The sequence below is a fragment of the Carassius carassius genome, chromosome 39 (assembly GCF_963082965.1).
Source record: "Carassius carassius chromosome 39, fCarCar2.1, whole genome shotgun sequence".
Taxonomy (NCBI): domain Eukaryota; kingdom Metazoa; phylum Chordata; class Actinopteri; order Cypriniformes; family Cyprinidae; genus Carassius; species Carassius carassius.
The window spans coordinates 29,595,772-29,610,448 of NC_081793.1; the positions used below are offsets into that span (position 1 = coordinate 29,595,772).

General features: G+C 39.5%; 1 protein-coding gene across 4 annotated transcripts; it reads right to left on the reverse strand.

The window, feature by feature from the left end:
- Nucleotides 1-1,203: 1,203 nt before the first annotated feature.
- Nucleotides 1,204-5,438, reverse strand: LOC132121764 (growth hormone-inducible transmembrane protein-like). Of its 4 annotated transcripts, none has more exons than XM_059531523.1 (9): nucleotides 5,333-5,438; nucleotides 4,992-5,123; nucleotides 4,784-4,886; nucleotides 4,006-4,117; nucleotides 3,371-3,512; nucleotides 3,087-3,195; nucleotides 2,720-2,908; nucleotides 2,458-2,629; nucleotides 1,204-1,587 (listed from the first exon to the last, which is right to left on the reverse strand). In XM_059531523.1, the coding sequence occupies exons 2-9, from the start codon at nucleotides 5,109-5,111 to the stop codon at nucleotides 1,500-1,502; spliced, it is 1,035 nt and encodes a 344-aa protein (XP_059387506.1). In that variant the 5' UTR covers nucleotides 5,112-5,123; nucleotides 5,333-5,438; the 3' UTR covers nucleotides 1,204-1,499. The 4 variants fall into 4 exon arrangements, with proteins under 4 accessions (XP_059387506.1, XP_059387502.1, XP_059387505.1 ...); XM_059531519.1 differs by having other exon boundaries at nucleotides 4,992-5,120; nucleotides 5,308-5,431; XM_059531522.1 differs by having other exon boundaries at nucleotides 5,308-5,423.
- Between the last annotated feature and the right edge of the window lie 9,239 nt (nucleotides 5,439-14,677).

Genomic DNA, 14,677 nt, shown 5'->3' on the forward strand with positions numbered 1-14,677 from the left:
ATGGTTGTTGTGCACGCGCTTAACTCAGAGTCATTAAATTTAGAGTTGACTAAACCAAGTCATTTCAGCTGTTCTGTAATCGAAAAACTAAAGTTACCCATCTTACGGTAACCCCTCTTTCACACCGCAAGCGTGAGCGCAACTTCACCGTCACTGCAGCAGCAGACTCTCGCGAGAATTCACACTGGGCGCGTATTATTACAGTATCACAGCAGCGGCTGCAAAGCGTGTTCAAACCATTTCAAACAATGGGTATAATTCTTTCAACATTTGTTTTTATAATAATACAACATACTTTCACCCAAAACGATTAATTAAAAAGTTTAAATGGGTAAATACATATTTGTATTAATTTTCTGTTCTGGCATAATTGTTAAAATTAAGTGTAACATATGTTCTACATAGTGTTTATTTTAACTGGGGGGAAAAAAACAATTCTATTCACATCGACTTTAACGTGATTGAGACCTCAGCAGTGGGAAGCAGGATCTGCAGGCAAGCGCGCGCGTGTGTGTGTGTGTGATTCTCCTGCTGGTTTACAGCCGTCAGAGCCACTACATCATCACATGACCACACACATGATGACAGTCATCTGCTCCCGAGGCTACTGACAATCACTTATCAATATAGTACAAGTGCTTTGACAGTCAGAGACCTACAATCACTACACAATATTACTTTTTAAAGTTGCACCTGCAGCAGTGCTGATGTTCCCATCCGCTGCCAGCGGCCTGCTCTCAGGATTTAAACAGCATCAGAATACAGATGGTGACACAAGGATTATTCACTAATCTCACGGTCATCTGCGGCTGTTCAGAGCACAATTAAAACAGGAATGTCTGTCGATGGACCGATACTATCAGAACAGCAGAACGCTAACATCATGGACGTGCATGAAAATCAACTCTAATCAAAAACCCTATAATCAATGTGTGAAATCTTCAGACAACACCGAGTTCAACTAAACACTCAAAGATAACAGAGAAACAGCAAGATAACAGAATAACAACGTGAGGAATTTTTGAAAGCACATCTGAATTTAAATCTTTCTCGAGGAGGATTCAACACATTTCTGCTCTAAAGTTCAGTGTCTTCAGCTTTTACAGTGCCAAAGCTAAAAACATTCATGTGTAATGTTGTTAAAATGTCATAGAAATTGTGCTTAATGTCTGTTCTACAGCAATAAACTGTACAATTAAGATCTAATATTATTAAAAAGTTTATTGAACCATGAGCCCCAAACAGCAAGAGCACGAGAGTCACAAGCGTTTTCTGGGCAATAACTCATTTCTAAAATAAATATTCAAAAATGTTTGTTACACCAACTGTGGAACTCCGTAATGTGTCACATTAACATTTCTGTTTAAGATGAAATTCATCTGAAAGCAATCCAAAGTTTTTCTGATTTTAAACAAATAAGTTCAAAATAATCGAGTGAAACTTTATTTAGCTATTTTTTTATTCTCCAGTCAGTGTCATGTCTTCTGATCTCCTTCTGGCTACTTCCTTCTGTTTCCGCCGCCGTTGGCTAGAATCATCACCAGTCGCATGAAGATGTTGAGCGTGTCCATGTAAATGCCCATACACCTGGAAGAGCAGGAGCACAGCGATGTTAACAGTCTTACTGGGCCTCAATTATCAATCTAACATAGAAACGAGTGAAGATCCGTGAACACAAATCAACTTACGACAGAGTTCAAGTGTGATTTATGAAACATTCATATGCTGCCAGTCTCATCGTATGAACGATCGCACGCTGATAAATTTGGCACCAGAAAACAATCGTCATTTAAATATCACAAAGAGTGTCACAAAAACGAGTGTAGCCTATACTTGTTGCACAATGTTTGTTCTTCCTTTTGTTAATCTGTTAATTATGGCCTATTATATATTTTGAGTAGTCTTATTTATTTTATTCCTTTCAGGGAATTAGTTTTTCTTCTTTCACAGAAGTGCTGCAGGTATGTGACGTGATGATTGAATCCTCATGGTCTTATTTAAACTGCTGTTCACGCATTTGAAGCTAAAGCCCTATACACCCCCCCCCCCCCCCCAAAAAAGACATTCTTCTCTTACTGGGTAACGATTGACTAAAAAGCTGAAAATGCTGTAATTTTACATTTCTCCACAGTATTTACTATGCTGCGTACAAGTTCAGGGAACTCAAAAACTTGCGTACAGGAGCTGAGAGCGGACGTGAGGTTTGATCCTAGCCACTGCTCACACACGTACTGATAAATTCCAAGTTTTGTGCTGAAATGACCTAATGTGCTATTTTCGTTTGTTTCATAAATGAGGCCCATTGTTTGTCGGCTGGTGCACTTTTTAATGATAGAACGATTGAATTAAATGAAACAAACATTACAAATACACAAAGCTGACTCTTAAATCTAAAATAAAGTATTAATGTGAAGTAATACAAATGTTTGCTGCCTCTTACTCACTGAGAACACTTACGCATTAATGGGGTCATATTTCTGAACTCCGTAAAGAGGGTGCGTCTCGGCACGCTTGATGACTTTCTGTGTGTCATACAGCAGAAACATGCTGAACAGGACCAGACCTCCATAAACCGCCACCGAGTACAGGCCGGCCCCGAAAGCCGAGGTGGGGGGCAGAAACATGGAGCCTTTAGAGCGGAGAGAACAGAACACACTCCTGTAAAGTCTGTGAGATTAAACAGCCACACAATCTGCGGCGGACTGTAAATGCATCTCACCCAGAGACGAGGCGAACACCACGCCGAAGCCCACGGCCAGCGGGCCGCCCATGCTCAGGAACTTCTCACTCGGGGCACACATGGCCACCGTCGACAGACCACCCACAATGCCGGCTGTGTACCAAGCTGCTTGAACCATCAGTGGGCCACCCAGCAGAGTTAACGGAGCAATGACGGCACCCATCACACCTGCACACAGGGAACACGAGAGCTCTGCTTGTTTGTCCACACAGGAGTCATAACTTCATGTTAGAGCTGTATCTGTCTTTGGGAATGTTCTGCAGTGCTCAACCAAAGGAAAACATACCCAGCAGAACCAGAAACAGCCTGCAGTGCCCTCTAGAGGTCAGTTAAAGCAGCACTTTACCTGCGTGTAGAGCCCAGGCCAGGTGTTTCGGCATCGGACTGTGTTCATACGAGATCGATCTCACCAGCATCCCAGCGCCGATCATAGCAGCAAACGTAGCACCGATAGCCTGTGGTTGATAGGGTTATCACAGCATTAAATATCAATGTGAATATTAAACTGTAAGCTCAATCATAACTATAATCACTATGTAGATGCCTCACAATATGTTCTACCACTAAGATTTGTTATGAAGAGTGTATTTAAAGGGTGATGAATAAAAAGCTCTATGATCATTTGTGTACCAGCCAGGATCCCCTCATCATGAGTCCCATGAGCGCCGGTGTCCTGCTGACCGCGACGGCCGAGAGCCCCGTCAGACCCACGCTGCCCGCAAAATACAGGTATGTGGAGTGAATCCTGTCCTTCACATACTGCGGCCAGATCCTGCAAACACACAGCTTCAGTCTGCATCAAGCACAATGTGTTCCTGAAATGACTTCAGATGACAGAATATCTGCTATGAAAGCTTTCAGTTCATTCAGTCCAGCTCACAGCTGAGCTGATCGTAACGGATCTCATGAATGACATTACCGTACCATGAAACAGTTCTTTTTCATCTCTACATCATAAAACGAGAAGTAAAACGTGTCAGCCTTCCTCTAGTTCCCTGACCTGAACTCTGGTATTCTAACTCAACAGAAACTGCTGAAGAAATAGAAACTGACTGCTTTGTAGTCAATCGGATTAAACCGGTTATCACTGAGATTACAAAACAAAAGTTGTATGCCGTCTGGAAATCAAGAGGACAGCCGCTGAACCAACTAGTTCATTCTTAACAATCGATCACAGGAGACTATTTTGTGCTGTTGGCATAATGAGATCATAATAATAAACCTTTATTTAATTTAAAGTGTTTGCATGTAAAAGTGATTCTTACACTGCTTTCTCGATGGCTCCCATCTCATTGGACATCCCTAAACCGTAATAACACAGAGCTCCGAGTCCGATGGCTGCGCCTCCAGCGAGGACGATCCGGCCCATGCTGTCGACTGCAGAGAAGAACATCACAAACATCATCGCTCTCAGGCTGTGTTTAAAAGAGGCCATAAACATCAATATTTTTCACTTATTTTGAGTTTGAAACATTAGAGATTAAAAAAATGCATTTGTTATATATCGTTCAGACATTCTCATCCATCTCAGGTGATCCGATCACAAGCAGCTGATACAGCTGTGAACAGGGACTAAAACATTTTGGACTGATCACTTTCAAAGAAGTTAGAAGTTAAGACTAACATTTTCCCTCCATAATCCAAAGACAAACAGAACATGTGCGTTTGTCCCGATCCGTCCAGCGAGTATCCTGGACAAGAGGTTTGGAAAAAGGATGGACCAACATTTTTATCAAGAACAAAGTGTCTGGCAGTCATTTCCTTCATGCTTTTATTTTGTTGGTAATGCTGTAGCCTGAGCATTTTAGCACAGTATTTCTAACCTGCACGCAGAATTCGCTCATCTCAAACAAGCCTAATATAGGTGACCATATTTAAGTTTTCCAAAAATAGGACATGTCTGTAAAAAAAGAGGAGCTATGGTCACTGCTGAATGACTGTCGATCAGACACGTGGTACAGAGAACAGCAGCGTGTCACAGCGGTGTGATCGCATCACACAGAGAAAACAGTATTTATAAAAGCACATGTTAACAAGATTCACTTTTAATGGCTGTGTTTGTAGCAGGTTCAAAGGCTGCTTCTTGAACTTGTTCTTTGGAAGTCTTGCTCCGGCGGAATCCCAGTCTAGTCCTGGTGGAGTAACCCTGGTTGAAAACAAACATAAAATACAACACAAAACACACAGTACTGGCGCTCTAGTGCTATTTCTAAGCAATCCAGCAGGTGCAGAGCGGCTCTTATGAAGGTACCTGCTGCGGTCTGATCAGGACTGGACTGGTGTTCTTCAGGCCCCCAGGAGCCGGACTCAGGGCCGAGCGGAGCCCCAGCGCGGGGACACTCCGCTGACACCACAGCCGTGAGACCCACATCACTCAACACTGCTGGGAAAACAGTACAGCAAAGATGTTTCACATTCGCGTGAAGCAGAGTGAATACAGCAGAGGATGTTCAGTTCTATGAAAGTTTCTTTTGCCTAAATACGAGTCCAGCGACGCAGAATAATCCCGTAAATCGCCATTTACACTTTACGCATTGTAAAACATTTTACTTAGAAGTAAAACTCACCCGCTGGTTAATTATCTAATTTCACCTTTGCGATGCTTCTTTACCACTGACGCAACGTGCGTTAAACACCTTCTTGAAGGTTCCTGGTGTGACGTCACAGGCCGGCGACAGCCGCGCAATGCACTATGGGTCTTGTAGTTTGGACTTCAGCTTGTGCAAGCTTTCTACGTTTGGTACCTTTTTTTTTTTAGAATTACCTTTTGTTTATTTTATGTTTTTAAATTATTAGTCACAAACTAGAACAATAAGACTAAAGAATACTGATACTGTTAAGACTGAACCAGAATCCATTTGAAATGAATCCATTTGAAATGGATTCTGAATAGGCTACCTAATATTATAACAAAACCTTTGTTTTGATAGCTTGATTTAAACAGCCTTATCATTGCAACATAGTTTACCAAAGTTATTTGTAAAATTTATATCCCATTTATTCTAAATAACATGCTTCATATAAACAATAACATATAAAGACTATTGGGCTTTATATAATTTAATGCTATTGCATTATTCAAGTCAAGTCAAGTCACCTTTATTTATATAGCGCTTTAAACAAAATACATTGCGTCAAAGCAACTGAACAACATTCATTAGGAAAACAGTGTCAATAATGCAAAAATGATAGTTAAAGGCAGTTCATCATTGGATTCAGTTATGTCATCTCTGTTCAGTTAAATAGTGTCTGTGCATTTATTTGCAATCAAGTCAACGATATCGCTGTAGATGAAGTGACCCCACTTCTGACGAACATTCCAATATTCCAATGTGCCTTAAAACAATGAGTAAATTAGTTTGCTATTAGAAAAAGGTTAGGGGAATGGGTTAGACTTTTGTGCTATTTTGGTGCTCCTGTAAGAAGGTAATAAAATAATAAGTGGTGTTTGTTAGAATGTTGCTTTTTTATTTGAATGTATTTTTATAGAACAGAACATGGGGAACGGTGGTGTAGAAATGCAGTCAACATAAGAAAATTAAAGCTGCTGTTTACTTTACAAAAACAAAGCAAGGCAAGTCAGACATCTGGAAACAATTCTCATTTGTCACTGAAAAAAATGCGTTTTATTTTGAGCATTCCCACCAGAGCATGTGAGCGGATCTGAGCGCCAACCGCTCGCTCAACCCAGTCCATAATCCAAGCGTTTTTTAAGTGCATTTTATCTTGTGTGTGCTTGACAGGCTATTTATCAGCATGCATTATTTAAAACAATTATCCAAGAATTTCGACACACACAGACACACACACATTATATATACTGTATTATTATTATTATTTTTTTTGCAATAGCCTGTTAAGCAAGCTTTTGTGAATGTGTTGTGAATGTGCAGCATATTCCAAGCAAAAGGAGCCGAGTGGACAAAGGCTTTCTTTCCCAACTCAGTGCGGGCAAAAGGAACAGAGAGCAACAGCTGATCATTTGATCGCAGGAAGTAAGAGTCAACACTTCTCTGTGTGATTAAAGTACAAATGTATGGAGGCAGTAATCCAAGCATAGCTTTGAAAATAAAAGTGTACCAATGTCCCTGCCTCCTTCTCCTGCCATAGAGGGCCATCCCACTCGTGAATACAATTCACAGTAATGCGTCATGGCTTTACAGTTAGTAATGAACCTCAAAGAAGCATGATAAACCGTGTTCACCATTTGAAGACATGAAGAAGAAGCATTCATATAAAAAAAGAGCGCCATAATCTAGCACAGATAAAAAAGTTGCAGTGACAAGGCGCTTTTTTACTTCAAAAGAAAAACACATTTTATTACGGAAGAAAAACCCCAGTTTAAGTTTTAATTTCTTCACAAGTTGTTCTATGTGTGGTTTAAAAGTGAGGGAGTTATCAATCAAGACTCCCAAGGTACAACCCGAATTCCGGAAAAGTTGGGACGTTTTTTTTAATTTTAATAAAATGAAAACTAAAGGAATTTCAAATCACATGAGCCAATATTTTATTCACAATAGAACATCGATAACGTAGCAAATGTTTAAACGGAGAAATTTTACACTTTTATCCACTTAATTAGCTCATTTAAAATTTAATGCCTGCTACAGGTCTCAAAAAAGTTGGCACGGGGGCAACAAATGGCTAAAAAAGCAAGCAGTTTTGAAAAGATTCAGCTGGGAGAACATCTAGTGATTAATTAAGTTAATTGATATCAGGTCTGTAACATGATTAGCTATAAAAGCTTTGTCTTAGAGAAGCAGAGTCTCTCAGAAGTAAAGATGGGCAGAGGCTCTCCAATCTGTGAAAGACTGCGTAAAAAAATTGTGGAAAACTTTAAAAACAATGTTCCTCAACGTCAAATTGCAAAGGCTTTGCAAATCTCATCATCTACAGTGCATAACATCATCAAAAGATTCAGAGAAACTGGAGAAATCTCTGTGCGTAAGGGACAAGGCCGGAGACCTTTATTGGATGCCCGTGGTCTTCGGGCTCTCAGACGACACTGCATCACTCATCGGCATGATTGTGTCAATGACATTACTAAATGGGCCCAGGAATACTTTCAGAAACCACTGTCGGTAAACACAATCCGCCGTGCCATCAGCAGATGCAAACTAAAGCTCTATCATGCAAAAAGGAAGCCATATGTGAACATGGTCCAGAAGCGCCATCGTGTCCTGTGGGCCAAGGCTCATTTAAAATGGACTATTTCAAAGTGGAATAGTGTTTTATGGTCAGGCGAGTCCAAATTTGACATTCTTGTTGGAAATCACGGACGCCGTGTCCTCCGGGCTAAAGAGGAGGGAGACCTTCCAGCATGTTATCAGCGTTCAGTTCAAAAGCCAGCATCTCTGATGGTATGGGGGTGCATAAGTGCATACGGTATGGGCAGCTTGCATGTTTTGGAAGGCTCTGTGAATGCTGAAAGGTATATAAAGGTTTTAGAGCAACATATGCTTCCCTCCAAACAACGTCTATTTCAGGGAAGGCCTTGTTTATTTCAGCAGGACAATGCAAAACCATATACTGCAGCTATAACAACAGCATGGCTTCGTCTTAGAAGAGTCCGGGTGCTAACCTGGCCTGCCTGCAGTCCAGATCTTTCACCTATAGAGAACATTTGGCGCATCATTAAACGAAAAATACGTCAAAGACGACCACGAACTCTTCAGCAGCTGGAAATCTATATACGGCAAGAATGGGACCAAATTCCAACAGCAAAACTCCAGCAACTCATAGCCTCAATGCCTAGACGTCTTCAAACTGTTTTGAAAAGAAAAGGAGATGCTACACCATGGTAAACATGCCCCGTCCCAACTATTTTGAGACCTGTAGCAGAAATCAAAATTGAAATGAGCTCATTTTGTGCATAAAATTGTAAACTTTCTCAGTTTAAACATTTGCTATGTTATCTATGTTCTATTGTGAATAAAATATTGGCTCATGTGATTTGAAAGTCTTTTAGTTTTCATTTTATTAAAATTTAAAAAATGTCCCAACTTTTCCGGAATTCGGGTTGTATTTATATTCATGAACCACCTCTATAATATTCCCTTCAAGAGTAGACAGTACTGGAACAGTCTGAGGCACCATTGTAAAAATTTAAAACAACATTAGCTTAGTTTTGTCAGCATTAAGGACTAATTTTAACTGAAGAAATGAATGCTGGACAGCAACAAAGGCTTTCTGCAGGGTTTCAATTGCCTGAGCAAGGGATGATCCATAGCAGTAAATGAATGTATCATCAGCATAAAAATGCATATTAGCATCAGAAACATTTTGACCCAAATCATTGATATACAAGATAAATAAGAGGGGCCCCAAAACTGAGCCCTGTGGCACCCCCTTATGGACAACAATAAAATCAGAACAGAGTCCCTCATATTTAATGCATTGAGTCCTGTTATACAAATAATTTGAGAACCATGCAACTGCATGCTCTGACAATCCTGAGCAAATTAATCTGTTCTTTAAAACAGCATGGTCGACAGTGTCAAAAGCTTTTGACAGATCTAAAAAAAGTGAAGCACAGAACTGTATCTTATCAAGTGCCACAATAATATCTTTTATCTCCTTCATAGTAGCGGTGATAGTACTGTGCTTTTTTCTGAAGCCTGATTGAAATTTAGAGAGGATGTCATTTGAATACAGGAACGCTTTCAGCTGATCACAAACAAGAGATTCCAGAATTTTCGATAAAACACATAAATTTGATATTGGCCTATAATTAGACATAACTGCTGGATCACCTCCTTTTAATAAAGGTAAGACAAAAGCTGATTTCCAAACTGATGGAATTTCTTTGGTTTTGATTGAAAGATTAAAAAGAATTGAAAGTGGCTCTGCTATAAAATTTGCTGCCAACTTCAAAAAGAAAGGCTCCATCATGTCTGGTCCAGGGGGTTTTCTGTGATCCAATGTTTTTAGAGCCTTATGCACTTCAAGGACAGTAAAAGGTGCAAATTTAAAAGGGTTTAAAAACATTGGGGATTCTATGCAAGGATTCATCAAGGAATTTCCATCAGAAAGACAGTATCAAACAAGGAATCAGATGATATAAAGTGTTCATTAAAACAATTCAAGACTTCACTTCTATCATAAACTGGGACTGAATCTTTAAAAGCAAATGTAGAAAGAACCTGAGATATTTTATTCACTGAAAGAGACTTAATTACTTTCCAGAATTTATGTGGATCATTGAGGTTATCAGTGGTAACAGACAAAATGTATTCAGATTTGGCCTTTTTTATAAGAGAAGTGCATTTATTTCTAAGCCGTTTGAAAACAAACCAATCAATGGAAGAATCTGTTTTTCGTGCCTTAACCCATGCTCTGTTACGCTCATGTATGGTATTTGCCAGTTCTTGTGAAAACCAGGGATTTTCTCGCCCCTTCACTCTGCATTTCCTTAAAGGTGCATGTTTGTTTACAATTTGCATAAAACTTTCCTTAAAAAAATGTCAGAGCTATCTCTACATCTGGTAGTAACCCTGTGTTTTCCCATTTCACCATTGACAAATCATGATGAAAAGCTTGTTCATTAAAATGTTTAAGATTCCTCTTACAAACAACGCGTGGTTTACATTTTGGAATTTTAGTATTTCGACAGGCAGCAACTACACAGTGATTACTCAAATCATTACAGAAGACACCCAGAGAAGAGAACTTATGAGGCACATTTGTTAAAATCAAATCAATCAAAGTAGACTTTTCTGGATTCTTAAGATTAGGTCTGGTGGGTAGATGGACTAACTGGGTAAGATTAGATAGAGTCACAAAACCTTTTAAATTCATCAAAACTTGAATTTAGCCAGTCCCAGTTCAAATCACCTGACATAAGTAGTTCGGTGTAAATCAATTTAGCCAAAAGATCCTTTATTGAATATAGTGCCGCTTTTGAAGCTGAAGGAGGCCTGTAACACCCAACAACAGCAATAGAGAGGGACTTTGCTATTTCTACATTCAAGGCCAAAAATTCCATTTGTTTGCAAATTGATTGGGACAAAACAATAGAGGTATTAAATCTTGATTTAACGTAAATAGCTACACCACCACCCTTTTTTGGTCTATCAGTATGATAAACATTGTACCCAAATATGTTAATGTCTTCATTATTAATAGATTTGTTTAACCAAGTTTCAGAAATTATAACAACATCTGCACCTGTTGATTTGATCCAAATTCTAACCATGTCCATCTTTGGTAGTAAACTACGCACATTAAGATGAACATATTTGAGACCAGACAAAGATTTAAAATCAGAGGGAGTCTGGGGGCACTGCAGCTCAGGGCCAGGGTTTTGTTGCACATTTCCAGACAAAAAGTAGAAGTAAGACGATCAACAATCTTTGTTTCACATTTGATTTTGACTCAATTCTTTGATACTTAGAAGCCAGGCAAATTCCTTCATTTAGTGAACAAGTGAGATAGTTATACAAAGCAAAAATGCATTGAAGTTTAGGTAGGTCTCTGGGCATAGCTGGCAAAAAGTTTATGTCACGATCCAATTGAATCGGTAGTTGCTCTGGTTTTATAAATGGTATAGAGCAAGTGCCTCTGTAACAAACATTTTTCAAATTAAGGTGACTGTCCGAAGCTCTCCCCCAATGTGTTCAGGAACAGTTGCTCACTCCAAGATCCCAAATGCCCAATAGGCATATAAGAATAGTAAATAGGGCCATTATCCTAAACTTTTAGCACTAAGAAAAGTGAATAGCACAGACCTCAGTTTGGGATACTCAGATACTCCATGCTGGTTAGTTGCAAGAGGCTGCAGCAGGCTAAGGCTCAGGCTCAGGCCTGTTAGCCCTAGGGGATGTAATCTTCCAATTTCAGGAACATCCACAATCCACATATGCTTCTCAAATAATCCATAAAATACTGACTGCCGTGTTCAAAGAGATAATAAAATTTAATAAAATCCTTTAAAAACATCAAAACAGAGAAAAATACCGAACAATCAAAGGACCTAACAAACAAACAAAGGACATGCTGCCATCTTGGATTGTGGGCGGGATTGTCTCGGAATCTCTGAATCTTTTCTAAGGAAAGATTCCCATCAAATAGCACACCTAGGTTCCTAACTGATGACGAAGAATTGACAGAGCAGCCATCAAGTCTTAGACAGTGTTCTAGATTATTACAAGCACGAGTTTTTAGGTCCTATAATTAACACCTCTGTTTTTTCAGAATTTAGCAGTAAGAAATTACTCGTCATCCAGTTTTTTATATTGCCTATGCATTCCATTAGTTTTTCAAATTAGTGTGTTTCACCGGGCTGCGAAGAAATATAGAGCTGAGTATCATCAGCATAACAGTGAAAGCTAAAACCATGTTTCCTGATGATATCTCCCAAGGGTAACATATAAAGCCCTAATACTAAGCCTTGAGGTACTCCATACTACACTTGTTATCGATATGATACCTCTTCATTCACTGCTATGAATTGATGGCGGTCATATAAGTACGATTTAAACCATGCTAATGCACTTCCATTAATGCCAACAAAGTGTTCAAGTCTACGCAAAAGAATGTTGTGTCAATAGTGTCAAACTCAGCACTAAGATCCAATAGAACCACGATTTAGATTAAAGACCCATCTCTTTAACCTGGCATACACATAACATACTAATATGCTTTTATTATCCAAATCCGTTAAAGGATTTTTAGGCTGCATTAATTAGGTAAACCGGAACCGGAAACACTTCCCATAACAACCTATGTACTTGCTACATCATTAGAAGAATGGCATCTACGCTAATATTAGTCTGTTTCTCTCTTGTTCCGAGGTCACCGTGGCCACCAGATCCAGTCTGTGTCCAGATCAGAGGGTCACTGCAGTCACCCGGATCCAGTACGTATCCAGACCAGATGGTGGATCAGCACCTAGAAAGGACCTCTACATCCCTGAAAGACAGCGGAGACCAGGACAACTAGAGCCCCAGATACAGATCCCCTGTAAAGACCTTGTCTCAGAGGAGCACCAGGACAAGACCACAGGAAACAGATGATTCTTCTGCACAATCTGACTTTGCTGCAGCCTGGAATTGAACTACTGGTTTCGTCTGGTCAGAGGAGAACTGGACCCCAACTGAGCCTGGTTTCTCCCAAGGTTTTTTTTCTCCATTCTGTCACCGATGGAGTTTCGGTTCCTTGCCGCTGTCGCCTCTGGCTTGCTTAGTTGGGGACACTTCATCTACAGCGATATCGTTGACTTGATTGCAAATAAATGCACAGACACTATTTAACTGAACAGAGATGACATAACTGAATCCAATGATGAACTGACTTTAACTCTCATTTTTGCATTATTGACACTGTTTTCCTAATGAATGTTGTTCAGTTGCTTTGACGCAATGTATTTTGTTTAAAGCGCTATATAAATAAAGGTGACATTGACATTGACATTGACGATCAGATGATAAGAGCAGGTGATTTGTAACTCTAAGGAGAGCAGTCTCAGCACTATGATACGGTCTTAAATCCTGACTGTAAATCCTCACAGATACCATTTTTTTCTAAGACGGAATATAATTGTGAGCATACAACATTTTATAGTATCTTGGACAGAAAAGGGAGATTCGAGATCGGTCTATAATTAACTAGTTCTTTGTGGTCAAGTTGTGGTTTATTGGTGAGAGGCTTAATAACAGCCAGTTTGAAGGTTTTGGGGACTTATCGTAATGACAATGAGGAATTAATAATAGTCAGAAGAGGATCTATAACTTCTGGAAGCACCTCTTTAAGGAGCTTAGATGGTATAGGGCATATATATTGGTCTCAAACTCAATTCCTCAGGAGCCACAGCTCTGCACAGTTTAGCTCCAACCCTAATCAAACAAACCCTAATCAAACACACCTGATCCAGTTAATCAAGGTCTTCAGGATTACTAGAAACTTCCATGCAGGTGTGATTTTTGAGCTGGTTGGAGTGAAACTCTGAAGAGCTGTGGCCATCCAGGAATTGGGGTTATGTTTGTTTTCTTCTAAAAGAGAAGAAAAGTAATTGGATCTAGCAGTAATGCTTTTCTGTAGGATAGGTTACTTTCCTGCCAAGCAATACGATAGCACTAATAGAGAGATACAACCACGATCAGATGATAAAAGCAGGTAAATTCCTTTTAATAGAATCTAATCAACCTCTTTACTAATGACTGGTGTAAGTTGAAAACTCACAGAGTGCAACCATGCAATTGTGGATCAGGGGCCCGTTCTTCGTACATCGCTAACTCAGTTAGCTGGATTTGATTGTTGACGATTTGGCATGATCTTTGATCGTTTGGTTCTTCGAAGCTCATCCCGGAGCTGCTGTCATAGCAACAGGTCCGTAAACTTAAACCTGCTCGGGAGCAGGCTTATTTAATGTAAACGGGATTAGATCGCTTCTTTTCAACCAGAACTGATACTCAAAATATGTCTGCTACCACCGCTACTTTATTATAAGTGTATCGTACTGATCCAGGGACAATAATTTAAAATAATAATCATTAAAAAAATTATTTAAAAATAATATAAAAATGCTGTGTAGTCCGTAACAGCCTACTATAGACAGCCAGTTTTACTCACTAAAATATTTATTTGTCATAAAAGTATTACTTCATAATTGTATTAGAGTCTTACACACATGCTATACAGATAATAGAGTCGTGCATTATTTTGAGTGATGACTGCTATTATAAGAGTGGCTTGATGGAGCGCAGGAGATGCAGATAACATGATATTGACCCTTAAGAAACTTTCATTAATGCTGTCACGTGTTGGAAAGTCTGCCCCTGCAGAGTTTTCCTCCCAGTTCGTTGGTTCGTCAAATGATAAACTGGAGACTTGTATATGGTTAAGAAAATCTTTTAATAAAGAATCAGAATTGTCTTTTCTGAGCTCAGGATTACAGTCTACCAAAGATATAACATCTGGGCAGTCCAGAATGTTTTTACA